Source organism: Bos mutus, chromosome 8 (assembly GCF_027580195.1).
Source record: "Bos mutus isolate GX-2022 chromosome 8, NWIPB_WYAK_1.1, whole genome shotgun sequence".
NCBI lineage: Eukaryota > Metazoa > Chordata > Mammalia > Artiodactyla > Bovidae > Bos > Bos mutus.
In genome coordinates, this window is record NC_091624.1 from 36,040,463 (window position 1) to 36,063,662 (window position 23,200).

At 41.1% G+C, this 23,200-nt stretch overlaps 1 protein-coding gene across 6 annotated transcripts in view; it reads left to right on the forward strand.

The window, feature by feature from the left end:
• The window catches only part of FRMD3 (FERM domain containing 3), a 341,588-nt gene that overhangs the window by 42,807 nt on the left and 275,581 nt on the right, over positions 1-23,200 (forward strand). The window contains exon 1 of one of the 6 annotated variants that reach the window (XM_070375421.1): positions 7,229-7,270. The exons of the other annotated variants lie outside the window; for them this stretch is intronic. Coding sequence (XP_070231522.1) covers positions 7,244-7,270 — 27 coding nt within the window. The 5' untranslated portion in view covers positions 7,229-7,243. Of the gene's footprint in view, positions 1-7,228; positions 7,271-23,200 lie in introns of those variants that run through there. 6 annotated transcript variants of the gene reach the window in all.

Consider the following 23,200-nt stretch of genomic DNA (forward strand, 5'->3'; position numbering starts at 1 on the left):
CTAGGGTAGCCACTTGCCACATATGTCTATTAAACATTTGAAATGCAGCTAGTGCAACTGAGGAACTGTATTTTTCATTTTTAATTAATTTAAATGTAAATTATATGGTCCTATGTGCTTAATGGCTGAGAAATATAGGGGAAGACATAGATTGCTTGTTCAGTGCTAACTCTTTCCTTTGGCAAATTCACAGATATTTTATAGGAGGTAGAAATAAACTAAATTTGGAAACCTTTTGGCCTATTAACTTTAACTATGAAATTTGAGATGCTTACTTAAAAATTTGTTTCTTGATGTGATTTTCTGTGTCAAGTCGTCAAGTCTGGCCCCAGATAGTTCTTAAGAAGTTTGTAAATGATACACAGGAAGTTTTAGGAACATGAGGCTTCAGTGTTTCCCTTGATGTCCTCTGTGGGCTGGGATAAAGAGCCAGACAATGCTGAGCTTCCGAGTCCCATGTATAACAAGAACCACAGAGAGTAAGTACACTGTTAAGAGGTCTAGCGTCAGTGATGGATGGGACTGAGCAGAGCTATGGAATGAATTCCCTTTGCTCTGGAAATTTCTGATTTGGAAACCAGAGAAGTCAGGTGACTGGGAAGTGTATTAGTCAGGACTGGCTAGGGTATGCTGTGATAACAACAGGTTCAGCCTGAAATCTCAGGGACTTAATATCACAAAGGCTCAGGTCTTGCTCTTTCCAAATCTAATGTCATTGGGCAGCTGTTTCGAGCCTTTGTCCCTCATGCAGTAACTCTGTGATCCTGGCTGTTGCCATCTTGCTCTTTCATCATTGAAGCCACCAAGTTCCATGCAGGAGAGAAAAAGAGTGTGAATGGTGGCACACACCAGCTCTTAAGTGTTTAGACCCAAAAGGGACACAATCCCTTTTGCTCACACGCCAGGGGCCAGTGCTTGACCGTGGCCTTGACTGTGCAAGGGGCTGTGAAGTGTGGAGGAGCCCAGAAATATTTGGTAAGTTGCAAAACTGTTAAGTTGCGAATTTGTTAAGCAATTAACAAATCCTCTGCATTTAAAAAATTCCAACAGTTTAGAATGATTTTGGAATTTTCAACTATTTACGTTAATTCCCTTAGATATAATTTGGGAGGTTGTGCAAAATATTTTATCTCTAGGCTTTTGTTCCAGTTTGGAATTCACTGGGATACTCTGTTGATGTAAATTTGACTTCTGTTACTTTTTTAACATTTGGTGTTACAATGCTAATTCACCTTAAGATCCTTTGGGCACAGGCATTCATAGATTTAAAAGAAAATTATGATAATTTCATTATCCATTTGAGCAGTTTTAGTTCACCTCTTTTGGGATGTCGATTGGAGAAGGGAATGGCAACCCACTCCAATATTCTTGCCTGGAGAATTCTATGGACAGAGGAGCCTGGCAGGCTACAGTCCACGATGTCACAAAGAGTTGGACGTGACTGAGTGACTTACACTTTAAAATACAAATGGAAAGAGTATCATACATAATTTCCTCAAGCTTGTACTGAAGTTGGGCATTACTATAAAATTTTAGAAGCATGCTGTGATTTGTTTTGTTTATTTTTAGCTTTGCAAAACCAAGTGTACTACATATCCTGGTGAAATGCATTCTTCATTCATAACAGCCAGCTTTAAAGTGGCAAACATGGAGAAATCACTGTTTTTCCTAAATGTCTTTCTCCCATATCACATCTTAAGCCAATCGTCTGTTGATGGGCACTTGAGTTACTTCCATGCCTTGGCTATTGTAAATTGTGCTGCTATGAACATTGAGGTGCATGTGTCATTTTGAATTGGCGTTTTCATTTATTTTCCAGATATATACCCAGGAGTGGAATTGCTGGATCATATGATAGCCCTATTTTTAGTTTTTTAAGGAACCTCCATACTGTTCTCCTTAGTGGCTGCACCAATTCATAATCCTACCAACAGTGTAGGAGGGTCCCTTTTGTCCGTATCTTCATTAGCATTTGTTATTTGTATACATTTTCAGGATGGGCATTCTGACTGGTGTGAGTTGATACCTCACTGCAATTTTGATTTGCATTTCTCTAATAATTAGCAATTAACAAGCACTTCTTTTTTTTCCTCTTAAAATGTTATTTATTTTAAATTAGAGGATAATTGCTTTACAACGTTGCATTGGTTTCTGCTGTATCACAGTGTGAAGCAGCCATAGGTATACATATGTCCCCTCCCACCTCCCACCTCATCCCACTCTTCTGGGTTGTTGCAGAGCACCAAGTTGAGCTCGCTGCGTCACACAGTGAATTTCCACTGGATGTCTATTTTACATATGGTGATGTATGCTTCAATGCTCCTTTCTCAGTCTGTCTCACCCTCTCCTTCCCCCACTGTGCCCGCTCGTCTGCTCTCTATGTCTGCATCTACTGCTGCCCTACAACTATGTTAATCAGTACCATTTTCCTGGCTTCCATATATATGCATTAATGTATGATATTTAATAAGCACTCCTTGATGATTCTAACATTGGGATAGTCTGGGAACTCTGCTTAGTTTATTTTCAAGTAACCAAGTTTGTCTAGGAATGGGAGGTTGAATTCTTGTCGGGTTGAAAACAGGATTATTTTTACATAAATAAGGTTAATGACAAAATAAATTGGGTTGTATTTAATCAGTTTCTCAAACTTCAGTCATTACTCTGCAATTTTCACAATTTTTGCATGGTCTCATAATTTGTACAGTTATTTGTTTAATGTTTTTCTTTCATTACACAAACCAACTTATTGAAATGGGAAATTTCATGCTGTGAAATTGTGATTTTATCATTAAAAAGTTTTGTATACCACTTTTAATTATTTTAAGTACTCAGTGTGGAACCTGCATCATATTTGGGGGCCATAGTGTAAATTAATTCATTGTTCCAATGTAAGAAGGTCACTGCTTTTAAAGTACTAGTTTATGGATTTATTGGCTGAATTATGCCCTGTAAGCTTGAGATATGCAAACATGCTTGTCAGAATTCAAGCATTTACATTTCATTCGTAGCCTTTATCAAAGCAGAACATTTTTGGTTATACTAATAAGTGGTTAATATAATAAATGATCAGCAGCACTGACATTTTTAATGTAGTCATTTGTTTGACCTCACCTTTAGTTGGCTGTGCTCATCTCTCTATTTGCTTATGGTGACGACAAAAAAAATTACTATTTTCAAATCGGCTTTTAAAAAAAGTAAATACTAAGTCCATTCACCATGAATTTTGTTACAGAAAAGTTGCTCACTCTACAAATCACTAGATACATATACTTTCAGACATGGAACATTTTCTATGTCCTGCAGAAGGTTTATAAGGTAAATTTAAATGTGTGTACCATTGGTGTTTTTGGCAATTTGAAATAATATCTAATAATTCCATCTTAACTGAGAGCTACATTCTTTCTATTTTCTTATATTTACCATCAGTCTAACACCCTCTCTTGACCCCGTGTCTTCCTCAATTACTACCTTGAAAGGATATTTCTCTCCTCCCACGCAACCCACTCCAGTGTTCTTGCCTGGAGAATCCCAGGGATGGGGGAATCTGGTGGGCTTCCGTCTATGGGGTTGCACAGAGTCGGACACGACTGAAGCGACCTAGCAGCAGTAGCAGCAGAAGCAGCAGCATGCTTCCTTTGCCCACTCCAGGTAGGTTTTTCTCCTCTTATCAAGGGGATCAATGGCTTTTGCTTAATTTAATTCAGCAGCTGGTTCTCAGATCTCATCTTACTTGACCTATGGGCTGACGTTGACACAGATGGCTATCTCTTCCTGGAGACTTGTTGTCACTTGGCTCCCAGGACCCTTTCCCTCCACCTTGATTTCCTTGTATCTCTGGGTCTCTACTTCTGCATCCCCTTGGCTGAGTCCTCCTCATCTGTCCTCATCTCATCTGAGTCCCTTTACACTGGACTCAGATAAAGACAGTGAAATAAGGACAAAGATGCATGTAGAGAGATGTTTCACAGCATAATTTAAGTAAACAATTGAAAACAATAGGAGGAAGGAAGGTTAAATAAATTATGAAATGTTCATGTGATGGAATATTGTACACCTGGTAAAGTATTTTTTCCAGGTGTAATGAAGGATACTGGAAATACCAGTGATCTTTTAAATTAAAGTAGGATATTCAACTGTGCTTATAGAATTATGCAGTTTTATAGAAAAAAATCACATACATATACAGTTCAGTTCAGTTGCTCAGTGATGTCTTAATCTTTGTGACCCCATGAACTGCAGCATGCCAGACCTCCCTGTCCATCACCAACTCCCAGAGTTCACTCAAACCCGTGTCCATTGAATCAGTGATGCCATCCAACCATCTCATCCTCTGTCATCCTCTTCTCCTCCTGCCCTCAATCTTTCCCAGCATCAGGATCTTTTCAAATGAGTCAGCTCTTCACATAAGGTGGCCAAAGTATTGGAGTTTCAGCTTCAGCATCAGTCCTTCCAATGAACACCCAGGATTGATCTCCTTTAGGATGGACTGGTTGGATCTCCTTGCAGTCCAAGGGACTCTCAAGAGTTTTCTCCAACACCATAGTTCAAAAGCATCAATTCTTTGGCACTCCCCTTTTTTTATAGTCCAACTCTCACATCCATACATGACCACTGGAAAAACCATAGCCTTGACTAGATGGACCTTTGTTGACAAAGTAATGGCTCTGCTTTTGAATATGCTATCTAGGTTGGTCGTAACTTTCCTTCCAAGGAGCAAGCATCTTTTAATTTCATGGCTGCAATCATCATCTGCAGTGATTTTGGAGCCCCCAAAATAAAGTCATCCACTGTTTCCCCATCTATTTGCCATGAAGTGATGGGACCAGATGCCATGATCTTAGTTTTCTGAATGTTGAGCTTTAAGCCAACTTGTTCACTCTCCTCTTTCACTTTCATCAAGAGGCTTTTTAGTTCCTCTTCACTTTCTGCCATAAGGGTGCATATCTGCATATCTGAGGTTATTGATATTTCTCCCAGCAATCTTGATTCCAGCTTGTGCTTCATCTAGCCCAGCATTTCTCATGATGTACTCTGTATATAAGTTAAATAAGCAGGGTGACAATATACAGCCTTGATATACTCTTTTTCCTATTTGGAACCAGTCTGTTGTCCCATGTCCAGTTCTAACTGTTGCTTCCTGACCTGCATACAGGTTTCTCAGCAGGCAGGTTAGGTGGTCTGGTTATTCCCATCTCTTTCAGAATTTTCCACAGTTTATTGTGATCCACACAGTCAAAGGCTTTGGCATAGTCAATAAAGCAGAAATAGATATTTTTCTGGAACTCTCTTGCTTTTCAATGATCCAGTGGATGTTGGGAATTTGATCTCTGGTTCCTCTGCCTTTTCTAAAACCAGCTTGAACATCTGGAAGGTCACGGTTCACGTATTGCTGAAGCCTGGCTTGGAGAATGTAAATATACATGCACACTCAAAATATCATATATATACATAGAAAAAAGGCAGGTGTAAAACATATCACAATTTTGATAGATGTTAACTATTTGAAAAATTCCAAAAGGATTATGCATTAATATAGTCCATGGAATTCTCCAGGCAAGAATACTGGAGTGGGTAGCTATTGCCTTCTCCAGGGGATCTTCCTGACCCAGGAATCAAACCAGGGTCTCCTGCATTGCAGGCGGATTCTTTACCAGCTGAACTATCAGGGGAACCCATAAAGAAAATAGTTTTTGTGAAAGAAAGCAAAACCTGTCAAGATGGCAGAAAGAGCTGCTTCCCTGGGTAGGTTTCCAGGGAAGAGTATGACAAAGGGGCCAGTGGAGAAACATCCCAGATTTTCCTGAACCACTTCTTTCGATGTTGCCTTTTTATTTTAAACTAGTGTGAGGTCCAGGGGTATAATGCACATTCACATTCTAATCTTATAAGAAAAATACCCATGGAAAAACTTGATGTGATTTTTCTGAATATCCATGACCTAAAAATATTTTACTTCTGGAGGAGTCAGAACAAAGGGAGATGGAAGGAAGCCTTCTACGCTGTACTGCTGGAGTCACCAGCTTTGACTCTGAGCTTAAGGTGTAGGACTGAGTCGTAAATACCCATCCACACCTGTTCTAACATCTTTGAGTGACCAGAAAATTATGGAGTGTAGACATCTTTCAGTAGGAAAGTGGAGTTTGTTGAGGCACATTTGGGGCCACTTTGCAGGGAGAAACCAAGCCAAATCCCATACCATGTTTACAGCCCAATGAGACGAGATTTTTTGAAAAAAAGATTATTTAATTAATTTACTTGGCTGTGTCTGATCTTAGTTGTGGCATGCAGGATCTTGTGTTGTGGTGCACAGGGTGCTCTCTGGTTGTGCTGTGTGGACTCTGTAGTTGCAGCACGTGGGTTTAGTTGCTCCGTGGCATGTGGGATCTTAGTTTCCCCATCAGGGATTCAACCTGCGTTCCCTGCATGGGCAGGCAGATGGTTAACCACTGGGCAACCAGGCAAGGCCCAGAGACAAGATTTCTTAGTGGGTGGGTTGCAGGTGCTTTATTATCATGTCCCCTCTGAAGTGCTCCCGTATTAACCGGGACTTACGGTGTGGTTGCTGTCTTTGTTGAACTCTCTCAGCGTGTCACTTTTCAGTTTCAGAAGAAAGATATTTCAATCAAATCACCTTCCATTTAGGACATTAATTAATCAGGGCAAGATTGCCCTGCAATGACCTAAGAGAATGACAGGATGTTTTGATTTACTCTTAATACATATGGGACTTTTCCCCTTGGGCCCAAGCTGTGATACATATACATTTTATAATTAAAATTATGTATTTCACAATTACATACAAGAGTAGGTATTAACTGACAGCATCAACTGCCATCCAGTTTCAGAAGCAGCATGTTAACAAATATATTTAAAAAGGATTAACAAATATGTGAGCCCCACCCCATGGACGCTGGTCCCTGTCCCTTTTCTTCCCTCTCTGGCATTACTGCCATCCTGAATTTGGTGTCACATGCACATGTCAGTTTGCTTTGGGGAGGATAACTTTTCCTGGCAACCATACCCAGTTAAGTAGACGAGAGCTCAAAATACCACTTCCTGACAGACTGTAATGTAATCGCTCTCCTACAGTGGTTGGGGTGAGCCTTCAAAATGGTTTTCTTGGCTGACCTTCCCATTTTCCATTGTGCTGGTCCCACAAGGGTTTGTGTGGAAGGACATGGATCGACGGAAGCTTTTGGTGTTGCTGATGTGGCAGAATCTTCCAGACAGGTGACCCCTGATGACTCATCACAGACCCGGAGTCCTGGTTGGTGCCCTTCAGCATGTGGTATCTTTCTCCAAGATGGGTGGGTGAGTGTGTCTGTGTTTCGGGGCGGGGGGGGCGGCGGTTACTGGACAAAGCTCCTCAGTATGCCTGTCCTTCCCAGGGCTCTGGCAGAGAACATTGAGTCCAGAGAGTCAGGAAATCCAGCAAGCATCACCTTTTTGTCTCCAATCACGTTTATGATCTTTTCTTGATCAGAGTTCAATTTGTTATCAAAACCCTCCCCTCTTACCCCTGGTGGAACAGCAAACTAATTACTGTTTCTTTTTATCTCAAGTTCCTGCAGTCAGATGTTCTAATTGATGTAGCTAAGAGGATACAAATTAAGTGCAGTGATACTTCCTGAAATACTCTAGGTATTCCACTAAAAAAGGGGTTTCATGGGATATGCTAGTTTAGATAAACCTCTTGAAAAATGACAGAACTTCACAGAACCTTCAGTGTCCTAGTGCTTCCTGGGATTCTCCAAGAGTGAAATAAATATACATGGATGGTTGTCAAAGTCATCATTTTAAAAACTGAAGCATCTCGTGAAATGATGAGCTTGGGACAGACTTTGGGCTCTACTGGAGTGTAGTATTTACTTTCCATGCATTTCCCCCCACTTTATTATGCTTGCTTTCTAAATGGTTGCTTTGGGCAACAACAGGAACTCTGTGTGTGTGTGTGAGAGAGAGAGAGAGAGAGGGTGGGGGGGGTGGAGAGGGAGAGAGAGGTGTGTTAACAAGTTGGATCTTTCACAAACTGGTTAATTAGTCTATAAGTCTGCAAATTATAGAAAGCTCACTAAAGGCATTTTTTGAAGGATTTTGGTGTTCTAGCATCTGCATCTCCTCATTCTCCAAATCCCAGTTGTGCCAAATAGATGAAAAGTTAATTCCATTATGGAGTGCAGAACTGCAAAAGGAAGTTCAAAAAAGGCCCTGTTGTTTTTCCATTGCAGCATTTCCCAGGAGTGTCCGTCTTTGGGACCTACTCTGCCGCTAATGGTCTAGTGTTTTTGACAGATTTGCGGTTGTTTCTGCTTCTGGGATGAGCAAACTGCAGGGGAAGTTCCTGTAAAGACTGTGGGGAAAAGGCACAATTAGCAGATAAAAAGCCAGGTGATAGAAAATAAAAAGAGATTGGGTGTTCAGTGTGTTTTAGGGTTGGACACTGACTGAGGGACTAAACTGAACTGAGAGTGGGGGGATTGAAGGCAAGAAGGTCAGGAAACACAAATCATATTTATTGGGATTGGAACAGTGTTTGGCTGTCCTCTTGTCTTTGAGATTTCAGTGATCTGCCCCTGGGGGTGTGTGACCTGGGAAGGCTGAATATTGTTTCTCTTATGTTGACTGGACTTGGTTGTTACATTTATTGAGATTTTCATTAGTGAATTTTTTACCTGAAGGCATTAATTTTTAAGAGTATTATTATTTTAACATACTATTATTTTTAGCAGTATTGTGTACATTTTTTCTCAGCTACTTGAGGTTGAATCGAAAATAACAGTTTTTAAAAGTAGTGAGTTCAGTACAGCTGTATATAAGACCAGTTTTTTAAAAATCTCATGTTGAATGACTAAATTTGCATTTGAAGATGGTGAAGTCAATGCATTGTGTAGAGCTAATGTCTGAGACAAAAGGGAAATGGTACCTTTGACTGTGGGCACCAGACAGTCCAGGTGGCTCTGCTGAGTTTCATGATGAGCTTGTATTAGTTTGTTATTCTAAATGCCCAACTCTCAACCGGTCCTAAAACATGGCGCCCAGGCCCCGTAGTACAGTGGTTGGAACTTCTCTTTCTTTCCACCTCTGCTTACCTAATATGAGATCTTGCAGGCTTCTGCCACAGGTCATACCAGGGCCACTTGACAGGGCTGTTGAGATGGCTGGAGACCTGAGCAGAATAAAGAATATCCTCTTTTCCTCCTGTCATTTATGAAACACACACACACACACACATGTCTTTGGGAGTGAGCTTCTGCTGAAGGGGGAAATGGGAGACTTCTGACAGTTTCACAATTTATTCACTTTTAATTTCTTTCCCCCATTTTCCTTGTAGGATCTTCTTCATTATGCAGCATGGAAAATGCCTAAATTATTTCCTGTTCCTATTTTTTACTTTGTCAACCATTTAATGGGGGACCATTACATGGGGGGACCATGCTGATGGTCCAGCCTTGGGTTTTGTGAGTGGGAAGGAGATTTTTCAATGAAGGAGACATGCTGTCTGCCTGCCTTAAAAACCTCACTATTGAGTGGGTGGAACTTGTGTGGGTAGCTGGAGAGGCCTTCATGGAGAAAGTGAGTTGTGAGTATGAAATGAAGTGAGGAGAATGATTCAGATATCAGGAGAGTGGAAGTATTGTGACCAATTTTTTTTTCAAACATAATTCCCCTTTTCTAAATTGTAGATATTCTACTTATGGCTTCATTGGCTATTTATCTTCTTGTGTAATCCCTTGTGTTCTAATCCATAGGATTAAGCAATGGAATATTTCTTTTCACTGTTGATCAATTCCTCTGTGGGTTGCAGTTGCATCCAGGACTAAATTTGCATTGAAGGATGGCTAAGTTTCAGTGGAGCTGCGTGAAATTCATGTTAGCTTAGGACTAAATGCAGAGTAAAGTGTTTCAGAGGGGCTCCAAACAACAACATTTTTATTTCCTCTTTCCTTTTTGTGCATTGGTATGTTCTTTCTGCAGCTGAGTTGAAGGAGAGCATATTACCGAGATGTTTGTGCATCCTTGATGCCAATTATTTCCTTGTATGTAGGTTATGTAACTATAATAGAATTCTAGGGAAAAAACCTCAGTGGTTCAGGGTGCTTCTTTACAAAAGAGATAAAAGCAGTATATATTTTAATGGAGTCAGATGTAGGACTACTGATGCTATAGGAAAACCTGTGAGAGTTAATAGCTTGGGCTCTGTTGCTGTTCTGGCTAAAACCAAATTTGTTCTTGATGGGAAATTGAGACAAAATTCATTTTGACCAGCCTTTCCTTGCTGTGATGGGCGGTTAAACCATGGTAAGTTTCTGGTGGTGAAGACACTTTGGTGAAATTTTAAAAATAATTCTTGGGGTGCTAGATCCTTGAGTTTACCCATTCCAGTACTCTTGCCTGGAAAATCCCATGGACGGAGGAGCCTGTGAGGCTACAGTTCATGGAGTCGCAAAGAGTCGGACATGACTGAGTGACTTCATTCACCCCAAACTTCAACTCTATTCATGTCCAAAAGTGCCCAATGTGTAGTCAGCCCGGGAAAGTCTCTTCATACTCTCCTGATACATTTAATCATTCCGTTTTCTGTGCTAGTTCCTTATACAGAATGATTTGTGCTTAACTCTCTCTCTCATCAAGGACTCTTCTAGTATGTCTGCATTTCCCAGTCTGCAGACCAGGACTGCCATGTAGGGAGGGCTTAGAAAATATTTGCTGCATTCAATTCATTTGTTGAGAGCCTCTATTGTGGTGTTGGAAGTTCACCAACTCCAGCAGTGTCCTGGAGATCTGTTATTACATCCCATCTATGTCTTCAGAGGCCTTTCAGCAGATTTCTGAGATGAGGTGGTTTGTATTAAAATTCAGTTTCTTGCAAGTAGAGAGAAATATACAGATGGTCTTTATCTCTTATTCCACTGAGATAGGCTTTTTGGAGTGGGGAGGAGAGGGAGGCGGTAAAGTCTTGGTGCTTAGGAATAATTAGAAGTGCTTTTGACAAAACCTGTTTGATTCATTTGGAACGGTGGCTTTTTGGTGACCTTTCATAATCCACTACTAATGGCATTTTCCCCACTGGCATAAATTTTACTTTCTGTTGATAATAACTTGGGTGACACCATTAATATTCTCTTCTTGCTCTGCTGAAAACAACAGCATGTCAAACAAGATGAATGGCAGGGGTTAGATGGGAAGTAATGCTGTTTGCAGTGCAAGCAGTGTGGAAAGGATCCCTGCTAACCAAATGCTTAGACAAAACATGCTTACAGTGGTGCTTGGAAGGATATTCATAATCAGTCTATGGCATCATGTTGATTCAAGATGTCTTTGTTAATGCAAGAGTTTACTTCAAATTTAGGCGTAGTGCTGAATATTCAGTGATTGCTATCAAAGGACTTAGTGGGGAGGGTGTGTGTGTGAATGGAGACATTAACTAATGTTCCTTTAAACAAAGGCATAGAATAAGTCCCATTATGTTATAGGTTTTAATGACTTAGACATAGATTCATGGGCCAGTGGAAACAGGTGGGCTCACCTGGTAGAATACACAAGCTGAAGATGAGCTGGGGAAGGGTTTGATCACTTGACTGGCAAGCACCCTTGAACTGCCATGTTTGAGAAAGTGCATTCTTTTCCCTGCCGTCTGCTGGCTGCCAAATGTAGTTTGCCAGGGACTCTGGAGGCCCTGATGATGGGCAAAACCTTAGGCTATTGTAAAGTGTACAGCCTAGAAGAGATGCTCAGTGTTGGTCTGCCTTGGTGAGCTATCAGCATTATAAGTCGGCAGAGTATGTTTTTATAGCCCCTTTGGTCTCAGCTTCAAAATTGTGTCTCTGTATCCCACCGCTGCATCTCTATATGCTTCCCTAGTGGCTCAGAGGGTAAAGCGTCTGCCCGCTATGTAAGATACCGGGGTTCGATCCCTGGGTCAGGAAGATCCCCTGGAGAAGGAAATGGCAACCCACTCCAGTTCTCTTGCCTGGAAAATCCCATGGACGGAGAAGCCTGGTAGGCTATAGTCCATGGGGTCGCAAAAAGTTGGACACGACTGAGCGACTTGACTTCACTTCATGGAATTTAGTGAATGTATGTTATTCACTGTTGATCAACAGAGATGTTTTGTCTGTACAAGGGAGTAATGTGAATAATTCTTTGCGGTAGGATTATACATTAATATACTCATACATACAGTATAGTATGTTTTACATTGAGCTTCCCTGGTGGTAGAAGGGAAGATGGTAAAGAATCTGCCTGCAATGGAGGAGACCTGGGTTCAATCCCTGGGTCAGGACTCTTCTTGAGAATCTTCCCCTGGAAAAGGAAATGGCTACACACTCCAGTGTTCTTGCCTTGGAAATCCATGGACAGGGGAGCCTGGTGGGCTGTAGTCTATGGGGTTGCAAAGATTTGCACATGACCAAGCGACTAAAACATACACACACATTTTTTATGTTATATATAATATATATGATACACATTGAACTTTGTACCATATATCCACTAATATATTAGAATCTGGTAAAAGAGCTTTAACCCACTCCAGTGTTCTTGCCTGGAGAATCCCATGGACAGAGGAACCTGGTGGGCTGCTGTCCATGGGGTCGCACAGAGTCGGATATGACTGAAGCGACTTAGCGTACATGCGTGCAAAAGAGCTTTTTTCCTCAAATTTGTTGAAGGTGTTTAAGAATTATTAGCATGTAGGGAACTTGTATTCTCTTGGTTAAATCCACCTAATTTTTACAGATCTTATGTGTGTGTGTGAGAGAGAGAAACATGATACATTAGTGCCTGAGTACAGAGCTGGAATTCAGGTTTTGTAACACCTGGCACAGCACTGTTTGTACTGTGCTGTGCTCTGTTGCTCCAGTCTTGTCCAACTCTTTGCAACTCCATGGACAGTAGTCTGCCAGGCTCCTCTGTCCATGAGATTCTCCAGGCAAGAATGCTGGAGTGAGTTATCATGCCCTCCTCCAGGGGATCTTCCTGACCCAGGTATCGAACCCGAGTCTCCTGCATCTCCTGCGTTGCAAGCGGATTCTTTTCCTGCTGAGCCACTGGGGAAGCCCCTCTCTTTGTACTACCCCACCTAGCTTGTCCTTTCTTTGCTCTTCCCTGAGTCATATCTGGGTAGTGGGAATCCCAAAAGTGAACTCTTAAAGATGCAAAGTAGTGTTTCCCACTGGGCTTCCCTGGTGGCTCAGACAGTAAAGAATTCGCCTACAATGCGGGAGACCTAGGTTTGATCTCTGGGTTGGGAAGATCCCCTGGAGAAGGGCATGGCAACCCACTCCAGTATTCTTGCCCGGAGAATCCCATGGACAGAGGAGCCTGCTGGGCTACAGCCCATGGAGTTACAAAGAGTCAAGACATGACTAAGCGCCTTTCACCACCACTAAGGAATATTTCCCATCTGTCCCTGAAACGGAGGATCAGTGAGGCTGCACTGCACCCCAAGGGTTTGACAGGAAAGCCAGCTTTAGCTGTGAGACATGATACGTCTCTCATTCAGAATTTAATGATCTGAAGAACTCAACTACTTCTAAATTATTTTTCTCGGTTTTAATGAAATTGCTTAGTGTAATTAAGTGCTATGTGGCAGTAAAGCACAATGCACTATTTACAGATCTCTTGTCTCCTAAAGATCAAAATGGGACTGGAAAATTAGTCATGTTCCTGTTAAATTATTTATGAATTACTCTGTGGTTTAATGAGATGGTTGTTAGTGTAAGGGCAAACCAGCTAATTTTCTGCATCAGATTACAGAAGGACATTTTAGATCAAAAATATAAACTATAAGTGTATGTAATTTTACACACCAGTGAGAAAATGGCATAACTCAGGTTGGCTGTCTATGAATGATCTTCTCCAGCCCCCTGTGCAGAATTCTGATCTAGGTTCATGTGTCTGATGTCATCTCGATGAGAATGTATTAGTGAATGCCCAGACATAGCTAGTCATTGATATTCGTTTCTCTGCCTGAAGCCTCGGGACAGAATTACACCAGTCCTCCAGAACACAAGGAAGCTAAGGCATTGACATATGTTTATTTAGTATCCACAGCAGTGGACTTTATTATATGTTTTCTTTTGGGGGGTGGAATTAATAGACTGTATCTCTAGATATATGTCAGAAGATAGAGCCTTTCTCTATATTGTTTCTTTTTTTACAACTGCTTTGGTTTTACTAGGGTGCAAATAATATTTCCCAAGCCCACGTTATTTCCCTTTCAGTAGATCTGAGACTTTTTCTTGACTAATCATTGATATTTTTACTTTGAAAATTGGCAACACGTTTGTAAAATACAGATGTCTATGCTTGACTGAATCCTTTTTCTTTTGCCACATTTCCCCATGATTGATTGAGGGGATTCTGTGACTGGGAAAAATTCCAGTGCCTATGTTATACTCTGTATTGGCAAGGAATATTATTTAAAAACATGCTTACTTGCTCCAGGTCCCTTCCTATAGCTAGTGTGGGAACAGAGAAGGAGCACTTCATCTAGGTAAACTCTTTAAAGAAATTTATTAATACAAAGGGTTGTGGGGGGAAGTTTTATACTAATTGTTAAGAAACACTTTAAACATATTCTCCTAAGGAATAAGCACTTAACCTTTTTTTTTTCAAGAGTTTTTTTTTTTTTTTTTTTTAATTGGAGCACAATTTCTTTACAATGTTGTATCGGTTTCTGCTGTACATTAAAGTGAATCAGCTATACATAAGCATATATTGCCTCCCTTCCACTCCACCCCTACCCCACCTTCTAGGTCATCACAGAGCTGAGCTGAGCTCCCTGTGCTATGCAGCATATTCTCACTAGCTATCTATTTTACACATGGTAGTGTGTATATATATACGTCAGTGCTAATATGCACTCATAATATATGTCTCTCAACTTGTCCCTCCCTCCCTTTCCCCCACTGTGTCCACAAGCCCATTCTTTATGTCTGTCTCTATTCCTGTCCTACAGATAGATTCATCAGTACCATTTTTATAGATTCCATATGTATGTGTTAATATAAAGTATTTGTTTTCCTTTTTCTGACTTCACTCTGTATGACAGACCCTAGGTTCATCCATGTCACTGCAAATGACCCAGTTTCATTCCCTTTTTGGTTGAGTAATATTCCCTTGTGTATTTGTACAACATCTTTATACATCCATCTGTCAATGGCCGTTTAGATTTCTTCCATTTCCTGGCTATTGTAAATAGTGCTGCAGTGAACACTGGGGTACATATATCTTTTCAAATTATGGTTTTCTCAGGGTGTATGCCTAGTAGTGGGATTGCTGGGTCATACGATAGTTTTATTCCTAGTTTTTAAAGGAACCTCCATATTGTTCTCCATAGTGGCTGTACCAACAGTGCAAGAGGTTCCCTTTTCTCCATATGCTCTCCAGCATTTATTGTTTGTAGATTTTTTTGCTGATACCCATTCAGTCCACTGTGAGGTCATACCTCATTATAGTTTTGATTTGCATTTCTCTAATAATCAGTGATGTTGAATATCTTTTCAGCACTTATCCTTAAGCTCCAAAATTTCACCAGAAATATTCTCTTCCAATGATGAAAATAAATTCTCTGTAGTGAGTCTGAAGGCCTACTGTGTGCCTTTATAATCAGAAGCTTTTTCTGAAACACATTTCCCATGGTCCGTAGGGGTGTGTGCCGGCTCAGTACATGTACTTGGATTCTTTACACCCAACATAGTTTTAAATTCACACCCGGTCATTTTATACTGCGCCACAGTTTACATTTGCATCAGACAAGGTTTTAGTTGTAGACGTTAGAATCCATAATAGCTCACTTAAACACAAAAGGGTTTATTAAGTGGTGTAGACTCAATGGCAGAGTGGTAAATGGATTCAAACAGATTCAGGGTGGAGCTCCCAGGAACAGTTCCAAAACCACACTGTCAAAGCAGACTGTCAAAGGTGCTGCTGCCGCTGCCACGACCAGGGGGCTGCCTGCGATGCCAGGGTGTCCCTGCAACAGCTCCTGGTCCGGAATCACGCCTCCTCTGCCATCTCCTAAACTTACAAACACAGCTCATGTGGCTTTCAGAGGTGGGAGTGGGCCCACATTCATGGTTGGATTCTTTGACTTAAATTGGTTTGCTGGTGGCATCTATGCTCCTTCCTGCCTGTGGGTTTGCATGAGCTCTTCCGCCTAATTGGGGTACCTCTATTTCTTCCCTTCTGATTAAATTTCCATCCTCCTCCCTTTTTGGTTTGTAGCCCAAGATATCTTATTTCCAAGAGTCCATCCCTATAGCTGCTGGCTTCAGAAACTTTGCTATTTCATAATGTTCTACAATACTTTTTTAAAAAATAAAAATTGTGTATATTTAAGAATGTAAAAATGATGTTTTGATATATACATTGTAAAATGACTACTACATGTCTATCACATCACATAGTTATCATTTTTGTTGTGAGAACACAAGATCTACTCTCGTAGCAAATTTTAGTATAAAATGCCATATTATCAACTGTAGATACCCTGCTGTACATTAAATCTATAGAACTTATCATCTTACATAATTGAAACTTTCTTCCTACTGACCGGCATCTCCCACTTCCCCTACCTCTCTGCCCTGGTAACCGTCACTGTACTCTCTGTGTCTATGATTTTGACTATTTTAAGATTCCGTATATAAGTGAGATCAGACAGATTTTTTCCTTTCTGTATCTGGTTTATTTCACTTAATATGATGTCTTTCAGGTTCATCCATGAGGACAGGATTTCCTTCTTTTTTAAGGCTGAATAGTATTCACTGTGTATACATGTATGTACAACAAATTCCATCTGTCGATAGACACTTAGGCTGTTTCTGTATCTTGGCTGTTGTGAATGATGCTGCACGGAACATGGGAGTGAAGATATCTCTTCAAGATACTGATTTCATTTATTCCAGATATATATGCCAAAGTGGGGTTTCTGGATCCTATGGTAGTTCTATTTTAGTTTTTTGAAGAATCTTCATACTGTTTTCCACAATGGCTGCACCAGTTTACATTTCTAGCAACAGTTCACCAGGGTTGTTTTTCTCCATATCCTTGCCAATACTTGATGTCTTTGTCTTTTTGGTAATAGTCATGCTAACAGAGTACTTATTATATTTATGAAAAGTGAAAGTGTTAGTTGCTCAATTGTGTCTGACTCTTTGCGACCCCGTGGACTATAAACCACCAGGCTCATCTGTCCATGAAGTTCTCCAGGCAAGAATACTGGAGTGGGTTGCCATTCCCTTCTCCAGGGGATCTTCCTGACCCAGGGATCGAACTCAGGTTTCCTGCATTGCAGGCAGATTTTTTACCATCTGAGCCACCAGGGCAACCCATCATATTTATGTACCAATTATTTATGTTGTAATATTAAGAAGTTTACATGTCCTGTTTTTCTGAGTAGTAACTACACACTTTATACCTGTTTTCATCCCCTAAACCTAGTAGAATATACTATGGTAGACCTTTGTTTTTGGTGTTAACTATAATCATTGACAGCATCAGTTCAGTTCAGTCACTCAGTTGTGTCCGACTCTCTGCCACCCCATGGACTGCAGCATGCCAGTCCATCACCTACTCCCAGAGTTTACTCAAACTCATGTCCATTGAGTCGGTGATGCCATCCAACCATCTCATCCCCTTCTCCTTCTGCCTTCAATCTTTCCCAGCATCAGGGTCTTTTCAAATGAGTCAGTTCTTCACATCAGGTGGCCAAAGTATTGGAACTTCAGCTTCAGCATCAGTCCTTCCAATGAATATTCAGGGTTGGTTTCCTTTAGGATTGACTGGTTTGATCTCCTTGCAGTCCAAGGGACTCTCAGGAATCTTCTCCAACATCACAGTTCAAAAGCATCGATTCTTAGGTGCTCAGCTTTCTTTATATCCAACTCCCACATCTGTACTTGACTACTGGAAAAACCATAGCTTTGACTAGATGGACCTTTGTTAGTAAAGTAATGTCTCTGCTTTTTTAATATGCTGTCTAGGTTGTTCATAGCTTTTCTTCCAAGGAGCAAGCGTCTTTTAATTACATGGCTGCAATCACCATCTGCAGTGATTTTGGAGCCCCCCAAAATAAAGTCTGTCACTGTTTCCCCATCTATTTGCCATGAAGTGATGGGGCTGGATGCCATGATCTTAGTTTTCTGAATGTTGAGTTTTAAGCCAACTTGTTCACTCTCTTCCTTCACTTTCATCAAGAGGCTCTTTAGTTCTTCTTCACTTTCTGCCATAAGGGTAGTGTCATCTGCATTTTTGAGGTTATTGGTATTTCTCCCAGCAATCTTGATTCCAGCTTGTGCTTGATTCCAGCCCAGTGTTTCTTATGATATGCTCTGTATATAAGTTAAATAAGCAGGGTGACAATATACAGCCTTGATGTACTCCTTTCTCAATTTGGAACCAGTCTGTTGTTCCATGTCCAGTTCTAACTGTTGCTTCTTGACCTGCATACAGATTTCTCAGCATGGAGTCTGATTTTTCTTGGAATATTCCATCAACCCTCTTTCGGGCTTTCTACATAGTAAATGCTTAATGGATGCTGTTGGCCACTCCATAGACAGATTGTAGTATCCATCTATGTCTTTAAAAAAGAAAACTCTTTGCTCATTGTTATTTTGTGAGTTACATATAATAACTCACAAAAAACTTTACAGTCTTTGTTGAAATCATCTGGTGGGGAATCCAGCAAATAAATATCCTTTGAAATTTTCAAACAGGTGGATGCTGCTTCCAAAAGTGTACTTGGTAGGAACTTCCTGTAAATGAACCTTCCTTATGGCTTCCCAAGTGGTTCAATGGTAAAGAAGCTGCCTGCCAATGCAGGAAATGCAGGAGACATGGGTTTGCTGTCTGGGCCATGAAGATCACCTGGAGAAGGAAATGGCAATCCACTCCAGTATTCTTGCCTGGAGAATCCATAGACAGAGAAGCCTGGCGGGCTACAGTCCATGGGGTCACAAAGAGTTGGACATGACTTAGTATGAGCACATACACACATGCAGAAGCCTTGTCACCAATGGTTAAGTTGTCCTGGAGACAGTGAAGAGCCTCGAAAGAAGAAAGGCTGGAAAAGTGCTAGTGGTTTGCTGTCTTCACTTCTGTTTGCTTTGCCTTGTGTCTGATTTGTTAGGAATTTACTTTATATGTAATATATTAAAAAAGCCCAAAACACACCAACAGCGTTTCCCAAGTCAGGATATTGGCTGTCTGTGCAAAGGGTTCTGTGATCAAATACCACTGGGAAAGTTTACAGTACCCCTCTTGGTGATCACAGGGCTCATTAGCATGTAAAGTGCTGTGGGAAAAAGAAACAGGTTTGATTTTATTGAGCTTTCAGAGTTTCCCTTCCTTATTAGACTGCTGCTGCTGCTAAGTCGCTTCATTCATGTCCGACTCTGTGCGACCCCATAGACGGTTAGCCCATCAGGCTTCCCCGTCCCTGGGACTCTCCAGGCAAGAACACTGGAGTGGGTTGCCATTTCCTTCTCCAATGCATGAAAGTGAGAAGTGAAAGTGAAGTCGCTCAGTCGTGTCTGGCTCTTAGCGACCCCATGGACTGCAGCCCACCAGGCTCCTCCGTCACTCCTCTTTTCTAGATTACTTTGAAACATCTCATAGAATTATTCTTGAAGTGAATACCCTGGAAATTTGGGACAAACCGATGTTTCATACATGGAATTTGAGTTTAAACAAATGATGGTACTTTCGTTGTAAAAAAGTTTGTATTGGATTTCTTACTAATGTGAATTTGTATATACTGATTTTCCTTTAGTGGTGTCATTCTAGTATTTGGTTTTGCAATGTATGGATAGTCTTCTAAATAACAATCATTTTAAAAAGCTGAAAGTAGAATTTCTCTTAGAGAATTGTCCTTTTTTATCAATATACCTAGAAAAGCCATTTTCCCCCTTTGATTTTTATTTTTCTTTAAAATGCCTCTGGTACACAGAATTTGATCAATCATAATCCCTAGTTTATGATACACTCACATCATTGGAACATGGAAGATATCCCTCTTTTTTGTTTATAATAATGTAATTAGTATCCATAAACCTGGGACCTTAGCAGTAAATAACATCTAATATATGTATACTCTCCAACCTCATCTTTCTGCTTCATTCTACCTGGCATAGAGTTAGAAGGAAGAAAGGACAAGAAACAGGAAAAGTTTGTTAAAAATTATATGCTTAAAAATAATCATTTTATATATTAGGCAAGAGTCAGACACAACTTAGTGACTGAACAACAACAACAAATAATACTTCTATTTTAATTTTTTGAGGGATCACCAAATTGTTTTCTATAGCAGCTGCACCAGTTTACTTCCCACTAGATCTCCAATTTCTTTACATTCTCATCAGCACCTGCTGTTTCTTTTTTTTTTTTTCAATCAATAACCACTCCAGTGGGTGTGAACAGGTATCTCATCGTGGTTTTGATTAGCATTTTCCAAATGACTAATGATTTTGAGGCTCATTTCATGTTCTCAGGACTCCCTTGGAGATGTTATGAAAAATATGGACTTTCTCTATAGAAAAGCGAACATATTTTCCCCACATACATTTGCAGAGCATCATAGAGCCCCTGAAACCCATATGGGGAGTCACAGGCCTAGATTTAGAACCCTCCTTAGGGGATTGATATTACAGTTAGGTGGTTCTCTCTAAGCCGTCGCTGTAAAGAGAATGAACTGTATAGTTTTACCCTTTGTTAAGCATGAGAAATTCATAGTTCTAAATTGAAATATAAGTCTTTGGACACAGGAGTTTTCATTTGCCAGAATGTAGTTTTGGGATAAGAAATAGAAGTAAGAAGGGAAGCCAGTCCTGGAAAGATGAGCAGGGCTGTGGTTCAGGGAAAGAAAATTGGGCTAAGTCTTCAGTTCAATTCAGTCACTCAGTCGTGTCCGACTCTTTGCGACCCCATGAATCGCAGCATGCCAGGCCTCCCTATCCATCACCAACTCCCGGAGTTCACTCAGACTCACGTCCATCGAGTCAGTGATGCCATCCAGCCATCTCATCCTCTGTCATCCCCTTCTCCTCCTGCCTCCAATCCCTCCCAGCATCAGAGTCTTTTCCAATGACTCAACTCTTAGCCTTAGAGCAGCATAAATAGTATTTTAGGATGTACTCATGGGGCGAGATGAGAGTCTGATGGCTCTTCTCACACTGGGAGTTCAAGTCTCAGAGGAAAAGGACAAGCAGTATGTAGATTCTTTTAAGGAAAAGATCCAGACAAGACCCAGACCTTGGAGTGTCTAAAGTGTGTGGAGGAGGGGTGGACAACTGGAAATCCCAGTAGGTGGCACCAGGGAAGCCTGAAAACAGAGGTAGGGATAGTCAGGGGACTGAAGATTCAGGTTGAGAAGCTAATATGTGAGTTGTGGATGATATCTAGAAATAATAGGGCAGAGAGAATACTTTTGCTTCATAGTTTCAATCAAATGATGCTGATAGTTGAGACAAAAACCTTTTCTTCATGAGAAGAAAGACCTTGACATGGGAGGGTCTTGGTAACCAGCTAAGAGAAGTACAATCAAGGATTCATTGAGGATGTTGGCAACAAAGCCTTTGTGTTCTAGGAAGGGGAGCAGAATGTGATCAAGTTCTGTGTAAGACCAGCAGCCGGCTGGCCCAAGGTCAAGCTGGTCATCTGCTGCCCTTAGGGCTGGGCATAACCCATGACTGGAGAGAGGCTTGGACACAGTCCGGGGTACACCTGATTAAGAGGCTTCAGCTGTAGTATTTGGAATTATCCAAGGCAGTATTTTTCAACCTTCTGCTGCTAAGTCACTTCAGTCGTGTCCGACTCTGTGCGACCCCACAGACGGCAGCCCACCAGGCTGGGCATTAAAGTCACCTGGGGAGCTTTGCAAATCCTTGTGGTCCAGCCTGCTCCAGGCTCATTAAATCAGAATTTCTAGGAAGATGAGGTGAGATCCAGGTATCAGTATTTTAAAAAACCATCAGTGATGCTGAAGTGACCCTAAAGCAAGAACCTCTGATTTAAGGGCAAGCAGTCAGACAGTAATTACACAACCTAGTTGTCTTTGAAAAAATTAGCTCTCAAGTAATTTTGGTTAAGTGCTTCCCTGGTGGCTCAGAGGTTAAAGCATCTGCCTGCAATGCGGGAGACCTGGGTTTGATCCCTGGATCGAGAAGATCCCCTGGAGAAGGAAATGACAACCGACTCTAGTATTCTTGCCTGGAGAGTCCCATGGATGGAGGGGCCTGGTGGGCTACAGTCCACGGGGCTGCAAAGAGTTGGACATGACTGAGCGACTTCACTTTCAAACCAGGTTGCTGAGTTCAAAACCATTTCCCTCATCTTCCTCTACTCATTCAGGGAGAGATTTTCTTGGTCTAGTTATCGAAAGCATCTACAGTGAGCTTTTCAAATTTCATGTGCATACAGATCAGCTGTGGGTTCTGATGCAGTAGGTCTGGGGTAGAGCCTGAGAGATTGCATTTCTAACAAGCACTCAGGGCATGGTGATGCTGCTGGATCACACTTTGAAAAGCAGGATTCTGGACTCATAACCGTGGAGCTGGTTTTCCTTGTTCTTTTATTCATCATATTTGTGGAATGGTGCTTACTACCTGCATGATACTTTGCTGGGTACTGAGAATGTGATGGTGAACAAGAGACAGCCCTTGCCCTCCAGGATCATAAAATCTAGGTGGAAAGGAAATACATTCATTGCTTCATTAAACATTACTTAAATACAATTATGATTAGAGCCACAAAGGAAAAAGTACAAACGTCTATGAAACCATGTGATAGGGAGTCTTGTTCTAGTTAGTGGGACAAGATTGTGACTCACGAGGTAAAGTAAGCCCCAGGAGACCCATGTTGTGTACTGATGCTCACTCTGGTTGTGGGAAACCGGTGACTTTTTCCTGCAGTTTCCAAAAGTATTGGCTATATTTAGCATATCAACCCTCTTTTCCTGCTGTACATTTTCCCATGGTGGCCTCAGCCAATCTCTTGACTTTCCTTATCCACCCTATCTCCAATTCCACCTCTCTTTTGAGCTTCAGGTTTCTAACTATTGATGAACATCTTCAATTTGGAGATACCTTAACCCTCAGAACCCACATATTCAGGGGGCAAACTCCTTGCCTTCTTCACCACAGCAGCTCCGACAGTGTCACCACTGTGTTTATAACCATTCAAGCAAACACCCAGCATT